This window comes from Manis javanica, chromosome 7 (assembly GCF_040802235.1).
Source record: "Manis javanica isolate MJ-LG chromosome 7, MJ_LKY, whole genome shotgun sequence".
NCBI lineage: Eukaryota > Metazoa > Chordata > Mammalia > Pholidota > Manidae > Manis > Manis javanica.
In genome coordinates, this window is record NC_133162.1 from 867,355 (window position 1) to 893,409 (window position 26,055).

Here is a 26,055-nt window from a genome sequence, read left to right on the forward strand (position 1 = left end):
CCCGGGGTCGCTGGGCGCAGGGTAGCTACTCGAGGCCTCTGCCTCCTCGGTGGGAAAACAGGGCTGGGGGCGCCTCATGGGTGTGCGAGGGGCCAAGGCGGGGCGCCCGGAGCTCCTGTGCCCCTCGTGTCCCCCAGCCGCGGTTGCGGGAGCCCTTCTGGAGGGCAGTGGGCCCCTGCCGTCCCGCGCGGGCGCTCGCCGCCAGTCCGCCCCGGACGCTGGGTGACGCGGAGAGAGGGTCGGCGGCGCTGAGCGGGCTGCGCCCCCACCGGAGCCCGGGCAGGGGCCACCCCGACCGCCGCCTACGGAGAGTCCAGGGGCCCAGGCCCTGGGGGAGGGTCCTCCGGCGGCCGGGCTTTCGGGGTCACACATGCTGCCGTTTCCTGCGAGGAACTGTGGCGTAAGCGAAGCCGAGCGGGCCTCGCGCCAGACGCAGCGCGGGAATCAACGAGGAGAACCTCCTTCCCAGGCCCTGGCTCGGCGGGGCCGGTCGCCCGCAGGGCGGCCGCGCTTGGGTCCCGCGAGTGCTGCCCCGGCCGCGGAAGCGGGGAGAGAGGAATGCCGCGGGCACCCGGCTGCACCGCAGGAAGCGGGGGGCCCACGCGCTGCACCGCGTTCCATGGGGCAGCACTGTGCGCGCACCCGCGAGGCAGGGGCGGCCACCGGACCGCCCAGCCTGGGGAGGCCAGCGGCTTTCCGAGCCACGGTCTGGCGTAGGGACTCGCAGAGCCCAGCGTCCGCCACTGACTGCGCAAAACGAAAATGGACCCCCGGGGATCGAGGGGCCAGGGCACGCCGGGCTCCTGCATAGAGTCGCAAAGGTCGTTTTCATCGGCGCCACAGAGTCCCTGGCGGCTGGGGTGAAACAGGAAAGTCGTTGCCAAAGAACCGTAAGGGGCCCGCAGGCCGGCCGCCCTCAGCCGCCAAAGGGCCGTCCGACCGCGCACCTTCGGGTCGCGGGTCCCAGTGGGAAGCGAATAAACGAATGGCCGCCACTTACTAACGTGTGACATGGCCCAAGGGACGAAGGCGACGCCGCCCAGCATCTCAGCGCCCGCTCTCCGCCGGCACCTGGTCTGCCGAGATCTTATTTGAGCCCCCACGCCAGTTCCAAGGGGGTGGCGGTGGCGCGTTCCGTACCCAGCGAAGGCCGCCATGGGCCGCGCACGCTCGCCTGCAGGCCCTCTGCGTCGGCGCCCACTTGCTGAGGCCCTGGTCCTGGCCCCCACGGCCTTGGGTTTCGGGGCCCCCCGAGCCGGCTAGGGTCACCGTTCTCGCGGCTCTGGCCGAGCTTTACCGGGGATCCGTTGGCGGGCTGGGGTGCGGGGTCCGCTGGAAGCTCCGGGCTCGGGTCGCCTCCCGGGAGGAGAGCTGTGACTCTGCGGCCGGTGAACTCCCAGCAGGAAGGAGGGCAGTTCCGCCGGCGGGGAGGGGCAGGGACCCCCGCCCAGCGGCGCGCGCGAGTCGGCGGCTTCACGCGTGGCCCAAGACAGGCCTCGCCGCCACGCGCGCCGTCTGTCGCTGAAACCGGAGCAGGTTCGCGCGGGCCAAGCCTGGCCGTCCGGCCCGCGGGCTCCGAGGCCCCGCGTCCCCCGGCTGTCTGCAGCCCCGAGCCTGTTCCCCTAGACGTCTGCGCTCCGTCCCCAGCCTGAGTCGGGGTCAACCGTGACGCCGCTGGGCGGGCCTCTGGCCGTGCCCCCCGACGGCGACCGCTGGCTGCCCGCTCCGGCGCGCTCCGGGCTTCACGTAAACTGGAGACCGGAGCGTGCCGCGTGGATCCTCAAATCTGCATTCTTTCGGACGATAAAATATGTTCTCGTATTTTTTCCTGATTTCCCATTAAAACCTTTGCCTAACTAAACTCCCATCGAACGGGATTTATTTCGTCCCGGGGGAGATAAATCAGGGGGCGAATTTACGGCCGGGGAGGCCCCCGCCGCGCTAATGGGCCCTTCATGGAGTGCGCGGCCGGCGGGGGCGCGCGCAGCGGGCGGGGCGCTGGCCAATGGCCGGGCCTCCGGCGCCCGCAGCCAATCAACGCGCGCGCCGCGCCGGGGCCCCGCGGTTATCAGCGCGCCCGGCCCGCGCGGCGCCGCTCCGATCGACCCCGGAGCCGCCGCCGCCGCCGCCGCCGCCGCCGCCGCCCGCCCCGCGCCCCGCCGGCCGCCGCCCACCCGCCCCGGAGCCGCGGCACGCGCCCGCCTCCCGCGCCGTCGGCGCCCGCCCCGCGCCCCCGCTGCAGCCGGCGCCCCCGAGCCGCGCGCAAACTTCCCGGGCCGGCGGGCGCGGGCGGCGGCGGCGGGGCCCGGATGGGCTCCCGGGCCGGCGGCGGCGGCGCCCATGGACGCTAACCGCCCGGGCGCGTTCGTGCTGAGCAGCGCGCCTCTGGCCGCGCTGCACAACATGGCCGAGATGAAGACGTCGCTGTTCCCCTACGCGCTGCAGGGCCCGGCCGGCTTCAAGGCGCCCGCGCTGGGCGGCCTGGGCGCGCAGCTGCCGCTCGGGACCCCGCACGGCATCAGCGACATCCTGGGCCGGCCCGTGGGCGCGGCGGGCGGGGGCCTCCTGGGCGGCCTGCCCCGCCTCAGCGGGCTCGCCTCGTCGGCCGGCGTCTACTTCGGGCCCGCGGCCGCCGTGGCGCGCGGCTACCCCAAGCCGCTGGCCGAGCTGCCCGGGCGCGCGCCCATCTTCTGGCCCGGCGTGGTGCAGGGCTCGCCCTGGAGGGACCCGCGCCTGGCCGGCCCGGGTAAGTGGCGGGCGCGGGGCTCGGCGCGGGGCGGCGGGGCGGCGGCCGGGCTCACGTCCCCCCTCTGCAGCCCAGGCCGGCGGGGTCCCGGACAAGGACGGCAAGAAGAAGCACTCGCGGCCCACCTTCTCGGGCCAGCAGATCTTCGCGCTGGAGAAGACCTTCGAGCAGACCAAGTACCTGGCGGGGCCGGAGCGCGCGCGCCTCGCCTACTCGCTGGGCATGACCGAGAGCCAGGTCAAGGTGAGCGCCGGCCAGGGCGGCCCCCGCGGGTCCCGCAGCGCCGGGCAGGCGCGGCCCCCGCGTCCTGCGAACGGCCCTCGGGCGGCCGCCGGGCCCGGCTCCTGCGCGGTAGGCGCGGCCGGGGCTGGGGTGCCGGCGGCGGCGTCCCCCACGGCCACGCGCGGCGGGGTCTCGTTGCCCCTGGCCGGGCGCGGCGGGAGGCGCCCTCCTGATGGTCGCCGTCCGCCGCAGGTGTGGTTCCAGAACCGAAGGACCAAATGGCGCAAGCGGCACGCGGCGGAGATGGCGTCGGCCAAGAAGAAGCAGGACTCGGACGCCGAGAAGCTGAAGGGGGGCGGCTCGGACGCGGAGGACGACGAGTACAACCGGCCCCTGGACCCCAACTCGGACGACGAGAAAATCGCGCGGCTGCTCAAGAAGCACAAGCCCTCGAACTTGGCGCTGGTCAGCCCGTGCGGCGGCGGCGGCGGCGCGGGGGACGCCTCGTGAGCGCGCGCGGGGCCGGAGCAACCAGGGTACGGGGCGCGGGCCGGCGCCCCGGGCGTGTATATATATTTTTACAGAATAAGTTATAAGCGGTCGGCCGAGGCCCGGCGTGGGCGCGGGGCGCAGGGGGCCGCCGCGCAGGTCTCGGGCCGTGCGCCCCGGACGGAATCCGTTTGTACGATCAATAAATTATTTAACACGTCCCGACGGAGCCGCCGCTCCCGAGGCTGCCCCGCGTGTTTCTTCCGTACGGACGCCCCGGCGGGCAAGGGTGGGGCTGGTTCCTGTCTCCGGCCCAGCCCCCGGCTCGGTCTGCGTCCTCCGCGGGCCGGAGGATCGCCCGGGGCGGTCGCGGCGCGGGGCGCGATGGAAACCCCGTCTCCGTGTTCCCGCGCCCCGGTGCGGCGGCCGCTCGCGGGAGCCGGGGGACAGCGAAGGTCCGGTGCAGGGAGGGGGTCCCGGTCCCGCGATCCTCGGGCCGCCCAAGGGAAGGAGCCGCGAGGAGCGCGCCAATCGCGGGACGGAGCAGCCTCGGCACCTGGGCGCCGCAGGTGTGCCGCGAGCCAGCAGGTACGGCCCCCGCGCCCACGGACCCCCGCTGTTGTGCTGGCGCCGATGGATGAGATTTGGGGAAGATTTAAGTACTTCTGGGAGACCCGAAAGGGCAGGTGAGCAGGATTCCCGACCCCACCCAGTGCCGTGCGTTCTCTCCGTTGCTCCGAGCGGCCGAGGGGCGCTCCCTCCGTCCCTCCCCGGCACCGAGCCTCAGGTTAGTGCCAGGCTCCTGCCAACGTGCTGTGATCTGATTGTGCGGGTTTAAAACGCCTTAGCCTAGCAGCCAAGTATCCTTCTCTACGTTCACCGAGTGCGGTCAGTCAGGTTTTAAGCTGATTGGCACTGCGACTTCTCAGCTACCATTTCATAGATTTTTCACTGGGAGAAAGCGCCATTTAATCCATACTGGCACTAGGAAGAGAAATCCAAACAAAAGTTTGCCGGCCTAGGGACGGCGCGTGCGTGGGCCTCGGTCCCTTTCCCACGAATGGGTTGGTCCGCCTGGGCACCATGGATTCTGTGTGGGTTAACAAAGACCACCCACCGGCTCCAGGCTGGCAGGTGCTCCACGTGGCTGCACCTGAATAGACTTCACTGTTGAATTTTAACTTAGAAAATTAACGTGATTATATAAGATTTCTCCTGGAAGGCAGTTTTGAAAATGGTAGACAGGTAACATGACGTTTTCTCTGGGCTTTTTGCCACATGGCTGTACCATCAATTTAAAAAACATGTTTGTTTCTTCTGAGCCACTGGCTGGTTTTCTATTTAATGGAAGTGTTAACACTTGTTTTATTTCTGTGAGTGACTATTCTTTCAGCTCAAGCTGAGAGCAAAGGAATTTCCAGTTTTAAAGTTCTGAGGACAGGAATGTGTTTATATAATCTCATCTAAAATGCTGAGGGGTAAATCCCATTAGTCACCACTACAGTAAAAAAAATCCAAAAGATTACTTTTCTGCTCTCAACTGATGGCTTAGTTCTGTGTAACATAACCAGATAGAGTGACATTCCAGCATTTCCGGCGAGCTGGATGTGAAACAGCCCGCAGAGGGGCGCGCTCTTGCCACCCGGCGCATCAAAGCGCAGAGCAGGGCGGAAAAACACCGCGAACCAGACTCTTCCCCATGATCGGTTTTATTGCTTAGGAACCGGAGCGTCATTTCTAAAGGCCTCCACAGTGGCCAACAGCTGAAACCCGGTTAACAGAAGGGCCGTGTGGCACGTGGGCAGAGCAGAGCACACAGACCCCGGTGGTATTGTCAAGAACAGGTTCAGCAAGCGGACACCGGATCGCTTGCAATGGCGGTAATTCACCTAAAAGCAAGCATCTGGTGCCCTGGCCCGGTCCAGGAATTCTGTAGTGTTCTTGAGCAGATCGGCGAGACGCATGTTTGTGTTTCTTCCACAGGCTCTGCCGTCGCCCTTTAACGCCGTGCTTAGTGCTGAGAGGATATCCGCAGCAAGGTCATCATGTAGGTCGTAGCGGAGCGACCGAGGAAGTTACAGTTTTGTTTCTCTTAATGTTTTTATATACAGCCCATGTTAAAGCGGTTTCTATGGGAAGCAGACGAGGCTATTTTTATTTATCCCGTGGTATTATGGTTTCATGTAGGATACTTGGCACCATAGAACGGTAACAAAAGACAAACAGTTTACAAAATTCTTAAAAGGTACACCGAGCTAGCTATCGACTTCACATTCGGTTCTCAGTACCACAGCCGGCACAGGGGTCACACTGCCGTCGGGGTGGGGTGCGGATGGCTACAGGACGGCCCGCCCCGGCACCGCGTCTGCTTTCCAGCTGTGGTGGCCACGGCTGAACTCCTAGACTCGGTTCCATCTGTTGATACGACTCTTGAGCATTCATACTGGACAGTATACTTAGCCTAAGTTTTGGTAAGATTTATAAATTATTTTTAAAAAGTATATATTTATATATATATATTTATATGTATAAAAATGGAAAGCAGCTGCAGTGTGATTCCAAAACCATGAAACATGGCAGCAGAGTAAAGGACACAGAGGGGGCCCCGCTCTCCAAAAGCTGCCATGCAGCCCAAGCCCGCCCAGAGCCCCTGCGTCTCCCCAGCCCTGGGCACACCTCCAGCTGGCAGAGGGGGGCCTCTGACACCTGTGAGAAGCTCATCCACGCTGACAATTATTAAAAATTGAAAACTGTGAAGTCTGAAATACAGGATCTCTTTGCTGTCTATTAGAGTTTTGGCAACAGGACTGTGACTTATTAAAACAACCCAGTATTTCTACTTAATGTCACATGAACAGACAAGACAGTGAGGTATGTGAGGCTTTTCCGGAACGGTCCGGAGTATGAAGCGAAGTGTGAGGCCGGCCGTCTAGCGGGCGGCGCGCGGGCAGTCGTCGATGCAGCTGTCCCGAGTGTGCCGCGTAGCCTGCGCCTTCGTCGGGGGCTCCTGCTGCAGGGGGGCCTCCTGGAGGGCCCTCCCGGGCCGCTGCCACCTCTTCCCTGCCGAGGAACCAGCCGTTCGTTAAAGGAGCAAACACACCAGGAAAAGCTCAGAAAAGGTGAACTCGAGGGAAGGAGTCATATTTACCACCACGTCACTGCACGACACAACACTTGTGCACATGTGCGTGAGGTTTACCTGCCCCGGGCGCGATTCGGAAAGCCAGGAACACGGGCTGCGGCGGGAGAAGAAGAGCTGTGAGCACCCGGGGCGGCCCAGCCCCCTGCCGTCCATCCCCGCCCCCCGCCCCCGCTTTCCTCGGTGCCCCGCTGCCTCTGGCCCCGGGGCTCCCCGCTCTCCCGAGCCCCTCCCGGCTCTCCCCGTCCCCCAGCCCAGGGCCCCTGAGCTGCGGTGGAGGTCGGGGGTCAGCAAGGGCGAAGGGCCCCTGCTTCCCGGGCACGTGTGTGGAGCGCCCAGTGACACGGCCGAGCGCCTTCGTGTCCTGCTGAGGGTGTCATTTCCAGATGAAAATTCAGGAGAAGCGGGTGCAGAGCTGCTGGCTAAAAGCCCGAGCAAGGCGGGTGGCAGGCCAAGGACTTGCCCAGAGGCCACGGAGGTGCGCACGCGCGGACGGCTCTCAGCGGCTGGAGGTGAGGCTCCACCAGCCCAGCCCTCGGTGGGGACAGTCACACGTGTGACGCCGGGGTTCCCCTGCAGTGACGTGCCCGGAGCATGTTCACCACCTGCGAGGCCACTAAGCTACTAATGCATACTAAAAAGCTGACTTCAGAAACACTCGGGTGCAGACGCGCTTTACAAATGGTGAAAATCCCTTTATTTTATTTTATCGTGACCAGTCACTTCCACCTTATCTACCTGCCTTCTGGTGTTTTATTAGAACTAAGTAAGAACTGGTTTGGCTTGCTCTGGATTTGAGGGAAAGGAAGCACCCACCCCTCGGGCCCCCGGGCGGCTCACGGTACCTTGTGGTCCCCCATGCAGACGTGTGGCCCGATGTGGTCATAGGTGACGACCTTCTCCTCGCTCTCCGACTGGAAGCAACAGACAGGGAATGGTGTGGGAGACAGGCCTGACAGGTCCCGTGGGTGTGCCCGCCCACCCCCCTGTGGGGCTCTGGCCTGCGCCCCGAGGCCGCTGCACCGCCAGCCCCTACGAGGGGGTGGCCGACTGGTGGGCAGAAGGCTCTGGCAGGCATGGCAGCACCTTGGCACATTGGTCCCTGTCTCCTGCTGAGCGGCTCTGCTCCTGGAAGGGTGGTGACGTGGGTGGTGTGGTGCTGGGCCTCCGAGCTCCCTGACACATGCCCCTGGGCCTCTGGGGGAGGCACGGGGTCCCACGCTCACTGCCACCAGTGTAGCTATGGACGTCTCCAGCGGCCTGCAGCTGAGGCTGCTGGTCCAGCTCCCGGTTTCCCTGCTCACATTTGTTTGACCGCCAGTTCTGCAAACCCAGAACTCTGTTCAGGGTGGGGTGGGGTGCCCTGAAACCCTCTGCAGCTTGAGCACTGGGCAGTGACCACCGATGCAGGCATACAGGCTCCCTACCCACTTGCTGTCTCTGCCAACCTGGCAGTGCCTTTATTATGGGTGGGTGGGTGGGAACATGAATGGCTTGCTCCTGGCAATCAGTCAGCTCCTGCTGGACCAGGATTTTAGACCTACAGCGGCAGAGTCTGAGGCTATAAAGTTAAACTGAATTATCTTTAACACAGTAGGAAGCTTCAAGTCAGATTTCCTTTCCAGCACGGTCTCCTGCCAGCATGTGCGGAAACCTCTCTGGCAGGACGAGCACCTTCCGTCCTGAGCGGTGTGATGCTGTGCCCTGGGGGGACATTCATCACATGTGGCGTGATAATTTACAAAGGCAGCATACAATTGTGGATTTCCAACTGCATAATCTCGAGACAGGTAAATACATTACAGCGGCACAGAAACGCTCGGCCGAGCATTCAGCACCATGACTCCCGGCAGTGGCCGCTCAGCCGCCTTCCCGCCGTCAGTGATCTGGGACCAGGGAAGCACAACAAACACGAGGGCGGGCCAACCGAGCATGGCATGATGGATGAGCCGCGGAGGCGGCGTACCACGCGTCTGCTCAGCCTGTGATGCCCACCGCCCACCGTATGGCCCCCGGGGAGGGGCGCCTGCATTTCTGTGGGCAGGCAGCCGCCTGCTCAGCCAATCTCTGTCCACGCCTCTTCGGAAGCATCACGTCTTGGGCCCAAACACCACGGAAGATGTGAAGACACACATACAATAGGCTAAAATGCTGCCGTCCTCTGAACTCCCGAAAGCCCCAGGCCGTGTGGCGTGGAGTCCGCGCTGGGCTCCGGCCAGCCTTGCTTGCAATCTGACACTCGTAAGTTCACAAGACACTGTTTTCTTGGTCACCGGCGTTTTCCTTGGTAGATGACCCCTGTCTGTTCCATGCACCCTGGAGTCCCTGGGAGCACCCATTCTGGCTGCAGGCCTACACTCGGTCCACCTCGCATGCTCATAGGTGCAGGTGTGAGCCCCCACTGATCATGTGTGACTGCACGGCTCCCACCCATCTCTCTCTTTGAGCGTCATGTCCAGGCGCTGAGGGCAGGCCCAGTGGAGGACAGGGCTGTGTCCAAGGCTGGGCCCTAGGCAGGCTTGCCCTAGGTCTATATACTCGTGGCCAACGACCCCTGTAGCTCCATTCAAGGTGGCCTCATGGGGAAGTGGCCCCACCTGGCTGTCCTTGGTGATGGGCCCTGGGTTAGAGGGTGTCACAGCCAGGTGCAGGCTCTGCCCACAGCCCCCAGCCCCATCAGAGCAATCTTGCTGCAGACCACTGAGCAGTGAGCCCCCTGCCTCCAGCCCAGGCTCCTGGTGGGCTTCCTCCCCACTTGCCCAGGTGCCCCAGAACCTCACCAAAAAAGCCAGCAGGCCCTCTTAGAGGGGGCCTGCAGGGGCCCACTAAGCGGAGGGTGTGGGGACCCCTCTTGCCCAAGATGATCCACATCCCCAGGTGAGGGCCTAGGGTCAGGCCAGAGGGGCACAGACAGGGCCTCTTGGTTAGCCAGGGGGCCCATGAGGCAAGGGATGGCGAGGGCAGCTGGCCCAGGAGCAGGGCTGCTGTGAGTCACCAGTAGTCAGGGTAGCTTGTTGCCAGCTGCCCACGTCACACTGATGGGCCGTCCACTCTGAGTTCAGAACCCCTGATGAGTCAGTGCACTTCATTATTACCTCTGTTTACTGATGGGGCTGACAAACCAGTTCAATATTGTGTTAAAATGTGGACATTTTAACACAATCTCAGAAAAGAGGTCCAGAAAATCCCAAAAGGTCAGGAGGCCCCAGGAAGCCCCATGTGTTTCTGGCTCACAGAGCCCACATGTGAGCTTGGCTCTAATGTACAACTTAAGGAGATGCTGACACACATCTCCCCCACACTTTATGGCTCACGAGCCCTTCTGTGGACAGGAGTGCATTTAATTCCCAAGGACACGTTAAACTGTAATGTTTTTAGGCCCAAACTGGTGACCATTCCCATGAGCCTTGAATCAGGGATGACAGCGCATGGAAACCTGGCTCCAGCCCCAGCCGCCAGCCCTGAGCACTGGCTCTGAAGTGACTGAGAACCTATGACGTGGGAGGTCAGGGTCACCCTGGGCTCCACAGAAGGCATATTCCCTCCCTGGGGCCCCACCTGGCCCTGGCACCCCAGGTCCCTGTGTGGTGGTGCCAGGTGCTGGGTGACTCCAGCACTTACCCTCAGAACCAGCTCCTTGGCAGAAGGGGACATGAGGACACGGTCACACCAGGCGGGGCACCGGGTGTTCATGTAGTGCTGGCCCTGGTTGGAGTCCTCGCTGTACGGGTAGCTGCAGGCAGGACAAGAAGGCCGGGTCAGCCACCGGCCCAGCCCTCCTCCCCCGGCCCCCCAGAGCGGCAGCGCCAGCCAGGAGGACACGCGGGTTTCCGGGACACAAGGAGGAACCTGTGCTGCAAGTTCTCCCAGCAGTCCCACGACCTGCCCCAGTGTTCCCATCTCAGGAACTGGCCTCAGGGTCGCTGTAGTGGGTGAGAGCTCCCTGACTGGCTGTGGTGGCCACACAGCCCCCTCTTCCTGCCTGCTTATGGGGCCTGGCCATGGGAGTCCATAGAGGGGGGCCCCTCAGGAACAGAGCCACTGCAGCTGACCAACGAGTGCAGGTGGGGTGCCACTCACTGAGCACCATCGTTCAGGGGCCACCTGTGCACAGCTGTGAAGCTGGGCTGTGCCCGTGCCTGCCCGAGTTTTTCCCATTTGCAGACTCATTGGCAGTCCTGCCTCTGTGCCCAGGGGGCCTACCTCAGTCCATTTAGAGCCGCTGACCCCACCCCCGCTGACCCCACCCCCTGTGGGCATCTGACTCGGATAGCAGTGATGTGACGGTGGGTCTGAACTGGAACAGACTGGCTTTGTGGGGGCACTCAGCTGCTCATCTGCATGCCTTTCAAAGGAGTCTAAAACTTCCTGTACAAGTCTGTGTTTTTCTGGGTTAATTCCAGACTGTCACCTGGCATTTGCTGTGGGCGCACCTTATCCTCTGCTGTGTCTTCCTGCCGCTTTAGCCGGAAGAGAAGTGCAGGGGCTTTGGGGCTGCTCCTGTGGCGGGCACCTGACCCACTGCGGCCTGCATCTGAACCGTCTAAAGAGTGGTGGGGACTGTGCATGTTTCTGCCCCAAGCCGACAGTTCACAGCCTTCCCCACCCCCCTCCTCCGAGGTGTCCCAGCACTTCCACCAGAGCCTGGGGAGCGGGCCCAGCCCTGAGGGAAATGACCAGCAACACCCACACAGCTCCTCCTGCTAACAGCTTCATGCTGCTAAAGGACACCAGTGTCCCCGAAGTCCTTTTCAGGAAACCCGGCGAGCCAATGGCCGATCCTATTTCCACGCACTCAAACGACAGGTCCCCATGTGTGGGAGTTTCATTCAGCGGTGATAATGAAGGAATGACATTTGCCCATGTGGGCCCACGTACTCTGACCCAGGGACCCGGGGGATGCACCTCGGCCCTTGATGGGCTCCACACAAGCAGGACACGCAGGCCTGTGGCTGTGCTCAGGGAATGTGTCACCTGTGAGCTGCAGGAACTGGGGTCTGCACAGCTGTGCCCAAGCTTGCATCGCACAATGTGCTGAGTCACTCCCAACCAAAGCAAGTCCCTGGCTGGGGACAAAGGTCGGGGTGCGGCTGCCAGTGCACTCTAGGCCCATATAAGCCGGTCTGCAGGTGTGACCCAAGGCTGTGCTGCAGTGGGAGGGGCTCTGCTGAGGAGGCGGCGCTGGTTTATCCACAGGGACAGGGAGTCCGCGCCCGCTGCAGCAGCTACACTTACAGCTGAGCGCTACCCAGCGGCTCTGCACCCCAAGGTGGGTGGGACGCTCTGGGCAGTCCACCGCCACCCTCTCTGCGGCCCTGGCCCCAGCCTGCCGCGGGGCACGTCAGCCGGGGCAGTGCGGCTCAGCAGAGGCACTGGGGCTGGAAAGCCTCCCCCAGGGAGGCAAGCGGACCAGAGCAGGACTGCAGCTGGCGTGTTCAGGGCCACCAGGCAGGCTCCTCTGCATCCGGACGCCGCCGTCCCACAGGCCACCCCAGAGCGCCTGGCATCCCAGGGTCTCATCTCAGGCTGCACCAAGGGCCCACAGATCCCCACAGGGGTGCACCCCAAAATCGCATTGGAAATATGGGGTCCTGGGTTTGAAGCAGCCCACAGAGGGTGGCTTCTGACGAGGTCTGTGGTGCTCTGTGCACACCTTGCTGGCAACGGCTCCGCCCTCACCTGCAGGGGTCCCACAGCCCACTGTGCTCAGCCAGTGGCTCTGGCTAGGAGGGGCACATGGCCGAGAAGACTCTGGTGGTGAGCTTCTGGTCAGGTTCCCAACCCAGTGCACCCAGAAGGACCCTGGGGTCCCACGTGCTCAGAGATCCTGCTGCTGTGGGCATGTCCCCAGGTGACTCACAGAAGGAAGCTGGTCCTGATGGATGGGTGTCCTGGGGTGGACAGGGCTGCACTGTTGGGAGCAGAGGCTTACCCCACAGCCCAGGGGGTGCCCCATGGCACCTGACACCCAACAAGGAGCCTGGCTACCCCCAGGGCCAGGGAAAGAGCAAATGGGGTGACGCAGGCTGGATGGGGCTGGGGAGGCCAGCCGGGGAGCCCCTTCCTTCCCCCACCAGCTGGGTGCGGACGCAAGGGCAGGAGGAGGGCTGCCCAGGAGGGTGGCTGGGCGGCAGGGCACCTGTGTGCCTCCCGACCGTGCGAGGGGCGGGGATGCGGGGCAAGCTGGCCGCCTGTGCCCCCACGCGGAGGGCGGAGTGGCCATAATTACCGGCATGTGATAAGCTAACAATTGCTCACCTGTCCTGGCTCGGGCCTCCCCTCCTCCTGCCCCTGGGCTCCCACTCTCAGGATGTGGGCAGTGGGCCTGTGGCTGCAGCTGGCGACTGGCCCTGCTGACAGGGCTCAGGTCCCCCACCTGTGTGGCTGGGCTGGTGGTGGTGTCAGTAGCCGAGGCTGATGCCACACGGGGAGGCAGGGCCCCACTGAGCTTCCAGCCGGGACCTGCAGGGCTGCCTGGAGGGTGGGAGTGGCTGGGCAGAGTCTCCGGGCCCAGGCAGACAAGGCGCCCCTGCTAGCTCTGAGGCGGAGGGCGGGAGGTGGGGTGCGGCGTGGCGCTGCTGGGTGCTGAGGACAGAGCCCCTCCTCGGATCCTTGCCTGGCAAAACAGCACCTGTTCCCAAATGATGGCCATGCGTTGTGATGGCAGACACAGCTACGTCAAAGGCGCCCGGCACCAACGATATGCGGCTCGCTACACAACAAAATGGTGCAGACATGGCCACACGACAGGGCATCACTGTGGGGGTCTCTGCATGCTCCCGGGGGCCCCGAGGGCCCAATGACAACAGTGGCCTCAAATACTTGGTTTCGAAAACAACCAGCTGTTCACTAAAGAGAAACAAAAATGAAGTCAAGGAAACAGAGATTGTGGCAACGTGGAAAGGGCTGAACACCAGAACCAACCCCACCCCCACATCCAGGGAGAGCCTGGCCCACAGCCAGCAGCCCCCGGGCCCTGCTGTCACTGCCTGAAAGGCCAAGGGCTGTGACCCCAGCAAGGCTGCCTGCAGTGAGCTGCACACAGACAGGCCCGTGCACAGACTCCACGACGCCAAGGCCTGGCTGCTTACTGAGCTGTGAGCACGTTCCTTGTTCCTCCATGCCGTGTGCCCTTACTTCAGTGGCTGAGCCCCCTCCCACGTTTGCCGCCCTCTGTGCTGCCACTGGCCCTTCAGGAGAAGCGTGGGGTGTCAGTGGGGACCAGGAAGTGGACCCAAGGTGCTGGGGGCTGTCGCGCTCCTCAGCACCACGCGCACAGACAGAAGGCCCTCGATGGAGCAGCACAACGACGATGCTCTCGAACCCAGAGTCCAGAGCCGGGGGCCGAGATGCTTTGGGACGTGGGGACACGACAGGGCACAGAGGCCTGCATGTTGTTTCAGCCATTGCTGTGAACATGTGTTTCTGCTAGAAAGGCAGACTTGGGCATGTGACAGGCATTTCCTGAAAAAGGGATGACACGAACCTGCTATCCAGGGAGACAGCCGCGGGTATTGCTGCCAATGACAAAACTCAAGCTTTCAAGAAAAGCCCAGTGTTCGGTGTCTTGTACTCGCCCCGGCATCGACAGCCCTCTGCTGAGCTCCGTGGTCCTGGGGGAAGGGCTGACACTGCAAGGGGCACAGGCCAGCATCTGGACAGCTGCACAGCTCCGCAGGTCAGCTCATATGGTCGACGTGGCCAAGGGGCTGCCAGTTCACAGAAGAGCCCCAGTGTCTGTGCAGAAGGACCCACTCCAGGCCCACCTGGTGAGGGCGGCTCGGGAGCCCCGTCTGGAACAGCTGTCCTCTACCAAGCCCAACTCAGAAACACTCTTAAATGTGAAATAATACACATTCTTTCAATTTTTTTGTGGGGGAAACTGTTATTTTTTTTCATAAAAATGTTAACATGTGATGGGTTTTATTATGGTCTTTTTTTTTCATATAACTTGTCATACAGAATAGTAAACAAATTGTCAGGGCTCTGCAGAGATTAATTCTTTTTCTTTTTTTAATTGAGGTACATACAATAAAATACACAAATTTTAGTGCACATCTTGATGAATTCTGACATGTGTGTGTACACTCACGCAACCCTGCCCAGACCAGACATCAAACATTCTGATTGTCCCCTTCACCCATTTCACCCATCGCCCCCACCCCCAGTAGGAATCATCTGTCTGCTCTCTGTATCTAGGAGTCTATTTCTTTTTTGTTTGGTTTTGTTTTTAGGTTCCTCATGTAAGTGAAGTCACATGGTATCTGTCTCTGTCTGACTTATTTCATTTAGCATCACGCCTTCCAGCTCCCTCCATGGGAAGTTTCGTTCGTTCTTATGGGTGAATAATATTCCAGTGTATATGTAACCATCTCTTCTCTATCCAGTCATCTGCTGATGGACACTTAGGTTGCTTTCATATCTTGGCCATTATAAATGATGCTGCAATAAACATAGGAGTCCATGTATCTTTTTGAATTATTGCTTTTGGTAAATCCCCAGAAATGGAATTACTGAGTCATACGGTATTTTAGTTTCTGAGGAACCAGTGGCCGCACCAATTTACAGTCCCGCCGAGCGCGCACAGGGGGCCATTCGACCCACACTTCCCTCGTCTGGCTGGTACTTGTCGTTCTAACAGGTGTGAGGTGGTGATTTGGTTCTGACCAGTCTCTCCCTGATGACTGGCGATGGGGAGCACCTTTCCATGTGCCTCTTGGCCATCTGGGCATCTTCTCTGGAGAAGTGTCTGTTCAGGTCCTCCACCCATTTTTTCATTGGTCTGTTTGTTTTTTGGGGTTGAGTTGCAGGAGTTCTTTATGTATTTTGGGTGTCAGCCCCTTATCAGATACATCATCTGCGAGTATTTTCTCCCGTTCAGCAGGCGCATTCCGTTCTGCGCTTGGCGTCCATGGCCGTGCAGGGGCCTTTTAGTCGGGCATCACCCCACCAGTTTATTTTTGCTTGTTTCCCTTGTCTGGGGAGATGTGCCCAGAAAAGAACTGCTAATGCCGATGTACAAGAGCTTACTTACTGCCTAAGTTTTCTTCTAGAAGTTTTATGGTTTCAGGTCTGATATTTAGGTTTTTAATTCATTTTGGGCTTATTCTGCATATGGCGTAAGACTGATCCAGTCTCATTCTTTTGCATGTATTTGTCTAGTTTTCCTAACACCATTTTATGGTTATTTTAAAGTGAATTAATTAATATTTTAAAAATTGTGGTAACTATCAATAGATATACCCTGCGTAGAATAGCTCTTTGGGGCCCCCAGTAATAGTAGGAGAGCAGGGGGGAGAGACCACATGAGGAGAGCCACTGCTCTCTGGGATTTGCCCCGAAGCAGCCATTATGATGGTGGGATGCGTCTTTTCTTCTTAGTAAGTGGTAAGGCCCAGTCTCTTCACTACTTAAGGACTTACACAAATGCTTGTAAAGTGAACCCAAGTGCAATGATGTGACAGCCGACACCTTTGACACATGAAGAGTCCACGCACACAGGTATGGAGAACACACCTCTGCCGCCAGTACACGGAGCACAGGAGGGGACACGCAGGTGCTCACACACCGGAAACGGCTGCCTCTGCTGCCAAGCCGTCTGGACACCGGCAGGCAGGCTCCCGGCTCTGCTGCTGCGGTGACTTGGGGGAACGGAGCTCTCGGGCCTTGGCGAAGGGCGGTTTCAGAGTGGCTGTCCTGAGGGTAGCATGGGTCCCTGTTGGGCAGGTCTGGTTCTGAAGGCTCAGTGACCGCAGAGGACAATGCCATTTCATGGGGATGCGGATCCAGAAGCCACCACACCTCCCACCCCTTGGCTCCACAGAGCCACAGGGATAGCGGCAGCCATGGGCGGTGCCACGTTAGTGGGAGCGGCTAAATCACCTATCTTTGCACTTTGATCTCCTTGCTTTAAAACCAGTGACAGCCACTCTCAGAATTAAGCTTAAGTCAGAAATTCCACTTGTGTTGGCCGCATAAGAAGACAGGCCTGCTGGTTACCTGGCATATTCCAATTGCTGCCACTTACACCAGGCGCTCCCAGGTAAGGTGTGGCTCCAGCACGGGCTTGTAGGGCCCAGACCTGGGTTAGCGGTGGGAACTGTGAGTGGACGTGGCAGAGGGCGGGAGGGTGGGCGTCCACCTGTCCCTCTGAGGGTCCTGGGCACCCAGCAGCTGGAGTGCACGGAATGAGGAAAGCTCATTCCCACACAATCACCACTAGCATCATGCTAGGTCCTGCATCAATCCAAAGCCAGCCAGTTTCCACAGAGAAGCCAGCGTGGGCCCAGCTCAGGACAAACGCCAGTGCTGCGTTCTTTGAGCACCCATCGCCCAAGCACACTGAGAGCCTTTATGTTCGGGCACATGGGGACACCTCACGGGGCCCATGTGCCGTGCCTGGCAGCACCAGTTCTGTCCAGCAGCCTTCCTGCCTGTCCACAGCATGCTTTGCCTGTTAACTGCCACCTGCAACTGGTCACTTCTATAGCTGTTCCTAACGAAGGTGCCACGTACCAGTGCCCTTAGTTGAGAAGAATGAGATACAGAGGCTCTACTGATGTGTGAAATGCAGCACTTTCCAGCAAAATGACAGGCAGCACTAGGTTATCATCCATTAGGAGTGAGCTCCTCATCCGTGGAGACACCACCAAGGGCCTCTGCAGAAGAAACCCCGTAACTCTCAGGATGAGGCCTGTCTTCCAATGAGAGGTCTCCAAGGACTGCCACGGGTGTGTGATGGTGTCCACGTGGCTTTGAGCCGCGGGGAGCACAGCAGACACGGACGTGCCCACACTCTGTGCAGAGGACGTGGTGACCCGGGGCCATGGGGCAGCTCTGGCCATGCTGTCGCCCAAGAGGCCCTTGTCCCTCAGGGCAAGGGCTGGGACCACTTGCCCATTTGTACTGTGCTCAGAATCTGTGTGATGAAGGCCAACGTCCAGACAAGTTCCGGGTGCCAGAAGCCACAGCCCCAGAGTGGCACACTCAGGGCACCATGTGCCACCCCCGGGAGCAAGTGCCCACAGGTGCCACGATCCCATCTGTGAATCATGGAAGCAGACACAGGCACACTGAGTAGAAAACTGTGGGCTGCTGACCCACAGGCTCGGCCCTCACAGCCTTCCAGAAAGTGCCAGGAGCCAGGCAGTGTGAGGGAACACAGACGCGTTCTACGGACGCTGAGAGCCACACTGGGGGATGGCAATGGCTGGCCTCGGAGGCACAAGGGGCACCCTGTCCAGACCCCTGGCCAACAGGGAGCTGCTCGGGAAGCGGAGAGTTGCTCTCACACCCAGAAGCACATGGTGGAATGCATTCCAAGAGCCACGGGGGGAGTTGGTGCGGCAGCTTCTTGACCCTGCAGGTCTCCCTGAGGACACAGGCCGGGCGCTGTCCCGCACTGCCAGGGGCAGCCTCTGGGAGGACCCCCATGGGGCCCAGCCAAGCCTGCAGACACAGAAGCCAAGCAGGGTCTGCTTGCGGCGGCAGAGTGCCCCCCAAAGGGACCCAGCGTGTGGAAGCTGCACTGGCGCGACTTGAGGACCCCCTCCTCACGCAGCCCCGGACGTCTGTGGGCACCGCGAGCTCGCCCCGCTCCGGTACCCTGGCCCCAGTGGACAGCAGCCCCGGGAGACACCTCCACGGAACCCTGGGGCAGCCCGCATTCTGGCCGCCAGATGGGCCTCAGAAAGGTGGTGGTTGCCCGCAGTCGACCTGGGGCATCCCATGCTGGGCCATGGCATGTGGGGACCCCTCTCCAGACTACTTTCCCACAGAGGGGGCGCTGGGTGTGTGGGACAGGGAGGAGCTTCTGAAGAGGATGGAGGGCGTGTCCCCTGACCACGTGCTTCTCCGTTTGTGGGGCTCAGCCACGCTGCCTCCTCAGGTGGGGGTGGGACCGCACCCAGCTGGCTCTGCCCTGAAAGTGCCTGTGGGGAAGCCCCCAGGACAGGTCCCCCCACTTCCAGCAGCGACGGACTGCACTTTGTGGACAGGGGTGCACAGATGATACACACCCACACCCGGGCAACACAACCCTGCACACAACATGCACACGCCACACAGGCCCACGTGTACACACACGTACATATGCACACACGACCCACAGCCTCCATGCCCTCAAAGGCACCGACGCACGCCATACCCTCACCTCCATGTATGTGCATAAACCCATGAATGTGTACCCACTGCATATACATATACCCCACCATGTATATACTCACACCATGCATACGCCTCCATGCATGCGAGAACCCTGTATACACATATGCAAACCCATGCACTGCACATACACATGTGTGTAGTCCATAACCCGCTCATAACTCCCCCACACCTATGCATGGATACCCACACACACACACACGCTCATGCAATGCCCAGATATGCATAGGCACCTACACAGTGCACAGGAGCAAATACACACACCTACACATGTGTACGTGTGAGCTTACATCCCTGCATGGGCGTGCACACACGCAGCGTGCCCGGGGCCCTTACTGTACGGCACAGTGGGAACACCTGGGCGGCACCAGGCACTGACAGCCTTCCCAGCATCCCCGCTCTTCCCAGCACAGGCTTTGCTCACACTCCCTGTCTGCACCCCACACAGCAGCCCCGCCTGTGGTGTCCCTGTGCAGCCCAGGGCTGTGCCTGCACGGAAAGGCTGGGGTACTTCTCACTGTGTGCTGGGCTCCCAGGCTTCAAAGCAAATGTTTTAGTCTGGACACCTTTATGTTTCTTCTCCCCACACGTTCATCTCTGAAAACTTCCAATGCTATTTCCAAAATAAAAGAGCAAGTATTTGATAATTAAACCAGCCAGCCGGCCCCTCCCCCTGCATCTGCAAAGCCAGCTCAGGCCGGTGCCGCCTCCTGTCACCCCTCCTGCCTCCACCAGACAGCTTGCTGTGAGGGATCCTGGGTCCGGGCCCAGGGTCCGGGCCCACATCCCCACCAAGGGCGCTCTCCTAATCGCACCTGCGAAGCCGGTTTGCCACATCACAAAGGGCGTTCCCAGGTGTCCTGTGACCTCACCCCAGGGACCAATCAAGCTCTGCGAAGATTTATGCTCGACAGGCGCATCCCCAAGCCATACGAGAGGGTAGGGTGACCTCTCTATGCACACAGTCTGCCCTAGGCACGTGTGGGGCACCGCGGGAGGTACCCGCAACAATCACTGCATCTCAGGGCACAGCCTCCAGCATGGCCAAAGGTGGGCTGAGTCCTGCAGGCCCAGTGCCCGGCCACAGCCTCCCGGGCCACTTTTGAGAACTGTTTCTCTTTCTTTATTCTTTCCCTTCCCCTCTGAGGCCCTGGGTGTGTGTCTGGGCTGCATCCCCTGGGCTGGATTACTATTCCTGCAAATTTCAAGATTCTACAAACATCAGAGTAAACACAGCAAAAGCTTACATGCCTGAGAAAGAGAAAAACAGACAGAACCAAAACCCCCCCCCCAGGCACCCCGCTGTGGTCAGTCCTGGTGCCCCCAGAAGGACCCAGGGCATGGAGCTGCCTCTGTGCGCCCTAGGATGCTAATCTGAGGCCATATTTTGCAAAGCAGAAACAACATCTTTTCAAAGAGAAGAAAAATATCATTTGCTGCTCTCATCTGGTTGTCTTTTTGCTGTGACTGTGGAGAGGGCAGGAGGAAGCCTGGTGGCCCAGGCCAATGCACGGGAGGAGGAAGCCCTGCTTGTCCAGCAGGAGCTGCTGTTTCTTACCTGGGAGGGAACGAGATGTCCAGTTCATACAGTCTATCCTTAAAGACAGACAGCTCTTTGTCAAATTCTAAGAGCTAAACAAAAGAGACAAGAAAATATGGTTACTTTGGTTTGCTTTTCTGGGGTCACTGAGAAGTCCCTGGGGGTGTGGCATATTTGCAGGGGGGCCCCTGTTGCTTCTGGCAGACGGCCTGCATAGGCCTGGTCCATGTCGAGGCTGCTCTACTGAGAGCTGCCCTCCTGCCTGTGAGAACACGTCCTGGTCTGCAGCAAGCCTGCAGCTGGTAACCTGCACTGCTAGCTACGGACCAGCCGTGCAGAACAACCTCACCCTGCCGACACCGCGCAGCAGAGACACGCAGCACCCTGCAGAGGGGATGTGGCGCCGTTTTACCCAAATTATGTCAGAGAGTAATCACTGCCCACCTTGCGTGGGAAGATGATAAAAACAGAGTTCACACACTGGGGTTCCAGGAGCAAACTGGGTGTGAAGTTTTGGTTTCTACACGCAGAGGAGAGGAGATGGAACAGCCTGGACCCCAGGCCTCTTTAGAGCCAGACTGCATGGGCATCATGCCCCCGGGAGGGAAGAGGTGCCATGGCAGCGTCTGACCGCACTGGGCTGTGACAAGCCATTGCCACGCACTCTCTTGGGATGCATTCGTTAATCATATCCTCACAGCTGTGCAGACCATGGCATCGTGCAGGGGCTCCCCCTGAAGCCACCATGGCCCTCTCCTCCTCTCCACATCATCCATCACTCCCAAAGCATGCAACTCGCAGTGCCGTGTGCATGGCATTTAACCCACGGGCCAGGCTGTTATCTGACCCACCTGCTCGAGGCCCTCCCCAAGCACCTCCAGGGTGGGCCAGGGGTAAACAGCTGCATTTCCACCAGAAGGAGCCATGAGGTGTCTGTGGTCTCGGAGAATAAACCAATGCCCTTTTTGCACAAACAGGAGCCAGTATCAACCTCATGAGGTGCATTCCTGCAGAATCCTGGACAGAACCAACTCACACCTTACATCCTGCCTGGTGAGGCTCAGGTATTGGAGGTGGGGGCCTGCACCCCATGGGTGCCACATGTGAGCCAACATGTGCTGGTGCGAAACGCTTGTAGCCAAACAGACCTTGCCCACTCAGGCTGGCAGACCTGTAGGGGGTGTGTGCAGGGCCCGGTGGGGGGTGCAGGGTGGGAACAAAGGCATGGGGTGGAGGGAGGCTCTGGGGACCATGGGGGTGTGGGGGACCCATGGGTGGGGAGCACAGAGTGGCTCCCCTTCTAGGGAGGACCCCAGGCCAGACAGCTTCTGGAACGTTCCAAGGTCACCTCCTCAGTGGGGCTGGGAGAGAGAGGAAGTTTCCAGGGAGGGAGGCCACTTCACGGGTGGGGCCCGGGCCACGCTGCACTTCCCTGTGTGCTTACATCTGTGCTCGCAGATACACTCACAATCTCCCTCACACACACACACACACACACGCAGACCTATGAGCACATTCCTTATCTGGATCATCCCAGAGGTTGAATCCCTGCTCTTCCCAGATCAGGGTTGGAACGACAGGTTCCCTGCTGGGAGAGGGGCCCTGGGTGGCAGCAGTGGGCTGGGGTAGGAGTGCTGGCTTTGCATGGGTGCTGACGTCCTTGTGACCAGGAAGAGGAGCTGGCCCGCCAAGAGCCCAGGAGCTTGGCTTTTCTGGGAAGGGTGGGAGTGTGGGGTCTGGAGAAGGACCACGGAGAATCCAGGAGTCACGGCGAGTTGGCCACTGAGCCAAAACGCTGACCGCGGCTTCCTGCCAGCGCGGTGATGCCTCACGAGCATGTGGAAAGGACAGGCGGGGAGCACCTGTGTTCCACCCACCGGAGCTGCCAAATCTTGTTTCTCCCAAATCTACCTCAGACCCTCAAAGACAACCCTGCCCCCGCTCACCCACCCCTTCCTGGCTGTGACGCAGAGCACCCGGCAGCGTTTCCCCGCTTTCTGCCTCCACACCACGTCCGTCCCTCCACGCCCACGGCCCACACTCAGTCCCGGTGTGCAGAGCCCGCGTCCGTGAGCGCGGGGGTTGTGCTTGTCTCAGCTCTTCCACCCTGTCGCTCCACCACCAGTGGCTCCAGCCTCCTGTGGGCGCCGTTCCTGCAGGGCAGCCTGGCCTCCCCTGGGGCTGCTCACGGGTCCTCTCCACGAGGCCAGGTGCTCGCATGCCCCAGATGTTCCCTGCGCCTCTGCTGTCTGCAGCGTGTCCAGCTGGGTCTGCACCGCCACTCACCCCACCCGTGGAGACCGTCCCCTGTGGCCTGACTTCCAGAAGTTCCCTGTGTCTTCCATCTGCCTGCTTTTTCCAGGGGGCAGTACTTACTGACGTGTCTGATCTTCCGTGCTAACGATGGTTTCAGTGCTCCCACCTGACACTTTCCATCAAGCACCCCACTATTTGGTGTCCTGAGAGGCCGCCCTGACAGTGCCGCCTCTGGACCCCGGCCAGTCGGACGCCTCCTAACTCCTCCTGCACTTGGAACTGCGGTACGTCCACGGGCTCCTCACCATGGGAGCCTTAGGCCACGACATGGACGTGGAGCCAGCCCTAAAGAGATGCCGTCTGGACTCAGGCAACAGCAGACGAGGCAGGCTGTTAAATACAAATACTCAGAATGTAACTCACAGGTTACAAGGTGTGGGGACAGAAGCTTAATTCTCTTCCTTACTCTTTGCAGGAAGCTCCCGAAACCACCGTGGCGGTTTCCCAAGCCCTCCGCTCTGGACAAGGATGCAGACAGCAGCCAGGCCTTGGCTGCAGCCGTGTCCTCGCCAGCTCCAGCCTCCCACGCCGGAATGGCCTGTTCCTCGGCGGGCCGCTTCCCACTCCCCCCACCTGACGGCGGCCCCAGTGCATGTGGTGCTGACCACCTGGCCCCCTCTGCCAGCCGGTCCTCGCAGGCTGCACCCTTTGTTCGCCCAGAACATGGCCCGGCTGGGCAGCAGCGTAAGCCTGGCTGGTGCTTATCTCACACATGCGAAGTCTTCTTGTCAGCCCCCTCGGGGGATGGGGACTATGCAGAGGTGCCCGATTCTCTGAAAGAGGGCTCTTCCTCCCACATGCACCATGAGGACACCGCTGCCTCCTTCTCAGCCTCCGCCCCCATGAATGTGCCCACACGTGCCACGTTCTGAACACTCCGTTTTAACGCAGCCTCAGAAGAGGCCACGACACCTGGCTGGGTCCCCGTGAGCTCTCAGTGGTCGGAACCGCCCGGAGGGCGCCCACACGGGCGGGGTCCGCAGCTGCCACGTGGAGGGCTCTGCAAGGACTTCAGTGAAGGAGCAAACCGCTAACACACTCCGGGGAGCCGGCGGACTCTGGGAGGGGGACCCGCTGGGGCTCGGGCAGGATGGCTTCTGATCCCAGCACGACTGCATAAGACCTGCCAGCAGCTGGCTCCTCCCAGGGGGCAGCATTTAGGGATGGAGCTGTATGAGTCTTGCCGCTTTCCCACTTGTAAGGGAACAGAGTGAAAATAAAAGCAAATGAAGTTCTGGTTTGGGATGAGCTGGGTCTTCCAGCTGCTAGACCAGTTAACAGCGCCAAGCTGGGGGGCTTGGACCCCATGGTCTCTATCAGCAATGTGCCCTCGCTGGTCCCCTGCCTGTTGCCATGGACCATCAGGGACTTGCCCTCACCCGGCATCTCTGGGTGGTGCCGCCCGCACAGGACCCATCTGCTGTGACGTGATGTGAGCACCGGCGTGTTCCGCCCGGCAGGAGCTCTGGAGCCTCTGCACGTCGGGCTGTGCTGGACATGACAGCAAAGGCCGGGCAGCTCCAGGCTGGCCCGTACCTCCCGGGCCTTCTGGTCTGGGGGAGGCAGAGACAAACCCCACATCCACAAAGAGATGCAAACCCACGTGCTGGCAGCTGGCGCATTTACCTATGAACCCTGAGGGGGCCCATCAGGTCCTAGGCCCGGCTGCCCGGGAAGGGTGGAGATGGCGTCGACCTGTCCCTGTTGCCCAGGGCTCTGACGGGTTGGCGGGACCCTTCCTGCTGGGCCAGCACGGAGACAGCACCCAGAGCTCCATGGGGACCGTTCACGCCCCGTCCAGGGGGCAGAAGCTCTGTGCTGGCACAGAGCCCCAGATAGGGAGGCGCTTCCCATTACAGAGACCCTGTGTTTCTGTTGAAATGATAATTTGTATCTCTTTGAGATTTTTCACAACATGATAACCAATACCACATGTATCTTAAACATTCTTTTTGATTACAAAGTGAAAAACAGCGCGGGCGTGTGTGGACAATGATAAAGCTGCCGGCTGATCGTATGTATCTGTCAGGAGCTGTCCCAGCTGCACAAATTCCACTGTTACTGCAGAGACACCACGCTGATAAAGAAAAAAGAGCCCAGAAAATCAATGCGCCTTGAGCTAGAGCAGTTGGTAAATACACAGAAAACATCTCTATCCAACAGGCCAAGTGCTGAGAAAATTCCCAAGCCCTGCCCTGGGACAGCCGAGGAAAATTTAATCTCCCCAGATCCTCACCAGGGCACTCCATCCTGCAGCCCTGACAGCCACACTTACAATTAATTATACAATTTCGATGGGAATATCGACTAAACAAAGCCATAAATCATAGAAAAAGTCAATAGGCATGGACACATTCAATCATGTCCAGGCCAATGATCACTACTCTTAAAATACAATAATTATTTTCAGGAGCCAGCTTGAATTAAATTTCTGTCAGACGGGTACAAGACCGCTGGCTGATGAAGGATGTGGTGCTTTGGGGCCGTGTCCGGGGGCCCACCCGCCAGCCGCTGTCCCGGTGGCCAGGGCTGCGCGTCACCAGGTGGCAAGTGGCTCACCGGCCCAGTCCTCTGGCCCCCTGGTTGACGGGGATGACCCGTTTCCTGTGTATGACCAACATACAGGCCGACTTCCCAAAGGGCCAAGTAGCCGGGCAGGGTTGGCGGGGGCCCTGCTCACCAGCGTGAGCCCATGGACAATTCTGGAGGCACTGCTGCCTCAAGACAGAACCCGGATCTGCAGAGCGGGCACCCGCTGGGGACCCTGCACCCGGCCCTGTCCCACGGAGGCTCCTGGTGAGGAAGGCACAGGGGAGTGGCCACGCGGAGTCTACTCTCCACTTTGACTCCGCCACATTTTCTCATCTTAGAATCAGAGTCACGAGTTCCCCTAAACACTGAATGCTCCAACTAATTTTCTTTCCCCTTAAAAAACACATTTCATACGCTGAATAAACACAGAAACAGAGATGTACTTCCAGGTCCAAGCACGTCCTTTGTCTGAACACGAAAGACGAAAGCGGTGGTGGTGCCCACATATGGAGTGCCAGCCTCCTCTCCAGCACGCAGCGGCCTGGCTCGGGCCCGAACCCCCTCCACCGAAGGAGCCTCCTTCTCCGCACCTGCTGCTCCTCCTGGGACCTTCTGGCCCTTGGCCGCCCCAGGGCCACCTCCTCCCAGGGAGCCCCCACTTTCTTCCTGCCCTGGTGGCCTCTCTGCCCCCTGCCTCAAGGGGCTGTCTTTGTGCTGGGGGTCCTGCCAGGACCTCAAAGCCCACCCTGCCTGGCCTCCTCCAAGCTCAGACGGTGACACTGCTGCTCAGGGACAGGATGGCATGTGAGTCTCCTGGGCACTTCAAAATGTGTCCTGTCCCCAAGCCTGCCCCTTGGGCTCCTCCTCTGCCCCAGTGCCCCACGTCCTGCCAACATCACCAGGATGCCA

General features: G+C 60.4%; 2 protein-coding genes across 4 annotated transcripts in view; one reads left to right on the forward strand and one right to left on the reverse strand.

Moving 5' to 3' along the window:
• The first annotated feature begins 2,276 nt into the window (after positions 1-2,276).
• Positions 2,277-5,005, forward strand: NKX6-2 (NK6 homeobox 2). The gene is made up of 3 exons (XM_037010957.2): positions 2,277-2,746; positions 2,817-2,989; positions 3,221-5,005. Exons 1-3 carry the CDS (start codon positions 2,341-2,343, stop codon positions 3,476-3,478), a joined length of 837 nt encoding a protein of 278 aa, XP_036866852.1. The 5' UTR covers positions 2,277-2,340; the 3' UTR covers positions 3,479-5,005.
• A 140-nt stretch (positions 5,006-5,145) lies between these two features.
• INPP5A (inositol polyphosphate-5-phosphatase A) overlaps positions 5,146-26,055 on the reverse strand; it is a 176,150-nt gene continuing 155,240 nt past the window's right edge. The window contains exons 12-16 of one of the 3 annotated variants that reach the window (XM_017659853.3): positions 20,317-20,390; positions 10,218-10,329; positions 7,442-7,510; positions 6,606-6,693; positions 5,146-6,517 (exon numbers count right to left, since the gene is read on the reverse strand). In XM_017659853.3, coding sequence (XP_017515342.1) covers positions 6,613-6,693; positions 7,442-7,510; positions 10,218-10,329; positions 20,317-20,390 — 336 coding nt within the window. In that variant the 3' untranslated portion in view covers positions 5,146-6,517; positions 6,606-6,612. The other 2 variants (XM_073240094.1, XM_073240095.1) reach the window with 2 other exon arrangements.

Bases quoted from the DNA above. Each gene is read 5' to 3' on its own strand.
- NKX6-2 (XM_037010957.2), top strand. From the start codon at position 2,341: ATGGACGCTAACCGCCCGGGCGCGTTCGTGCTGAGCAGCGCGCCTCTG. The intron at 2,747-2,816 runs GTAAGTGGCGGG...CCCCCTCTGCAG, and splicing joins CCCGCGCCTGGCCGGCCCGG to CCCAGGCCGGCGGGGTCCCG. The intron at 2,990-3,220 runs GTGAGCGCCGGC...CGTCCGCCGCAG, and splicing joins TGACCGAGAGCCAGGTCAAG to GTGTGGTTCCAGAACCGAAG.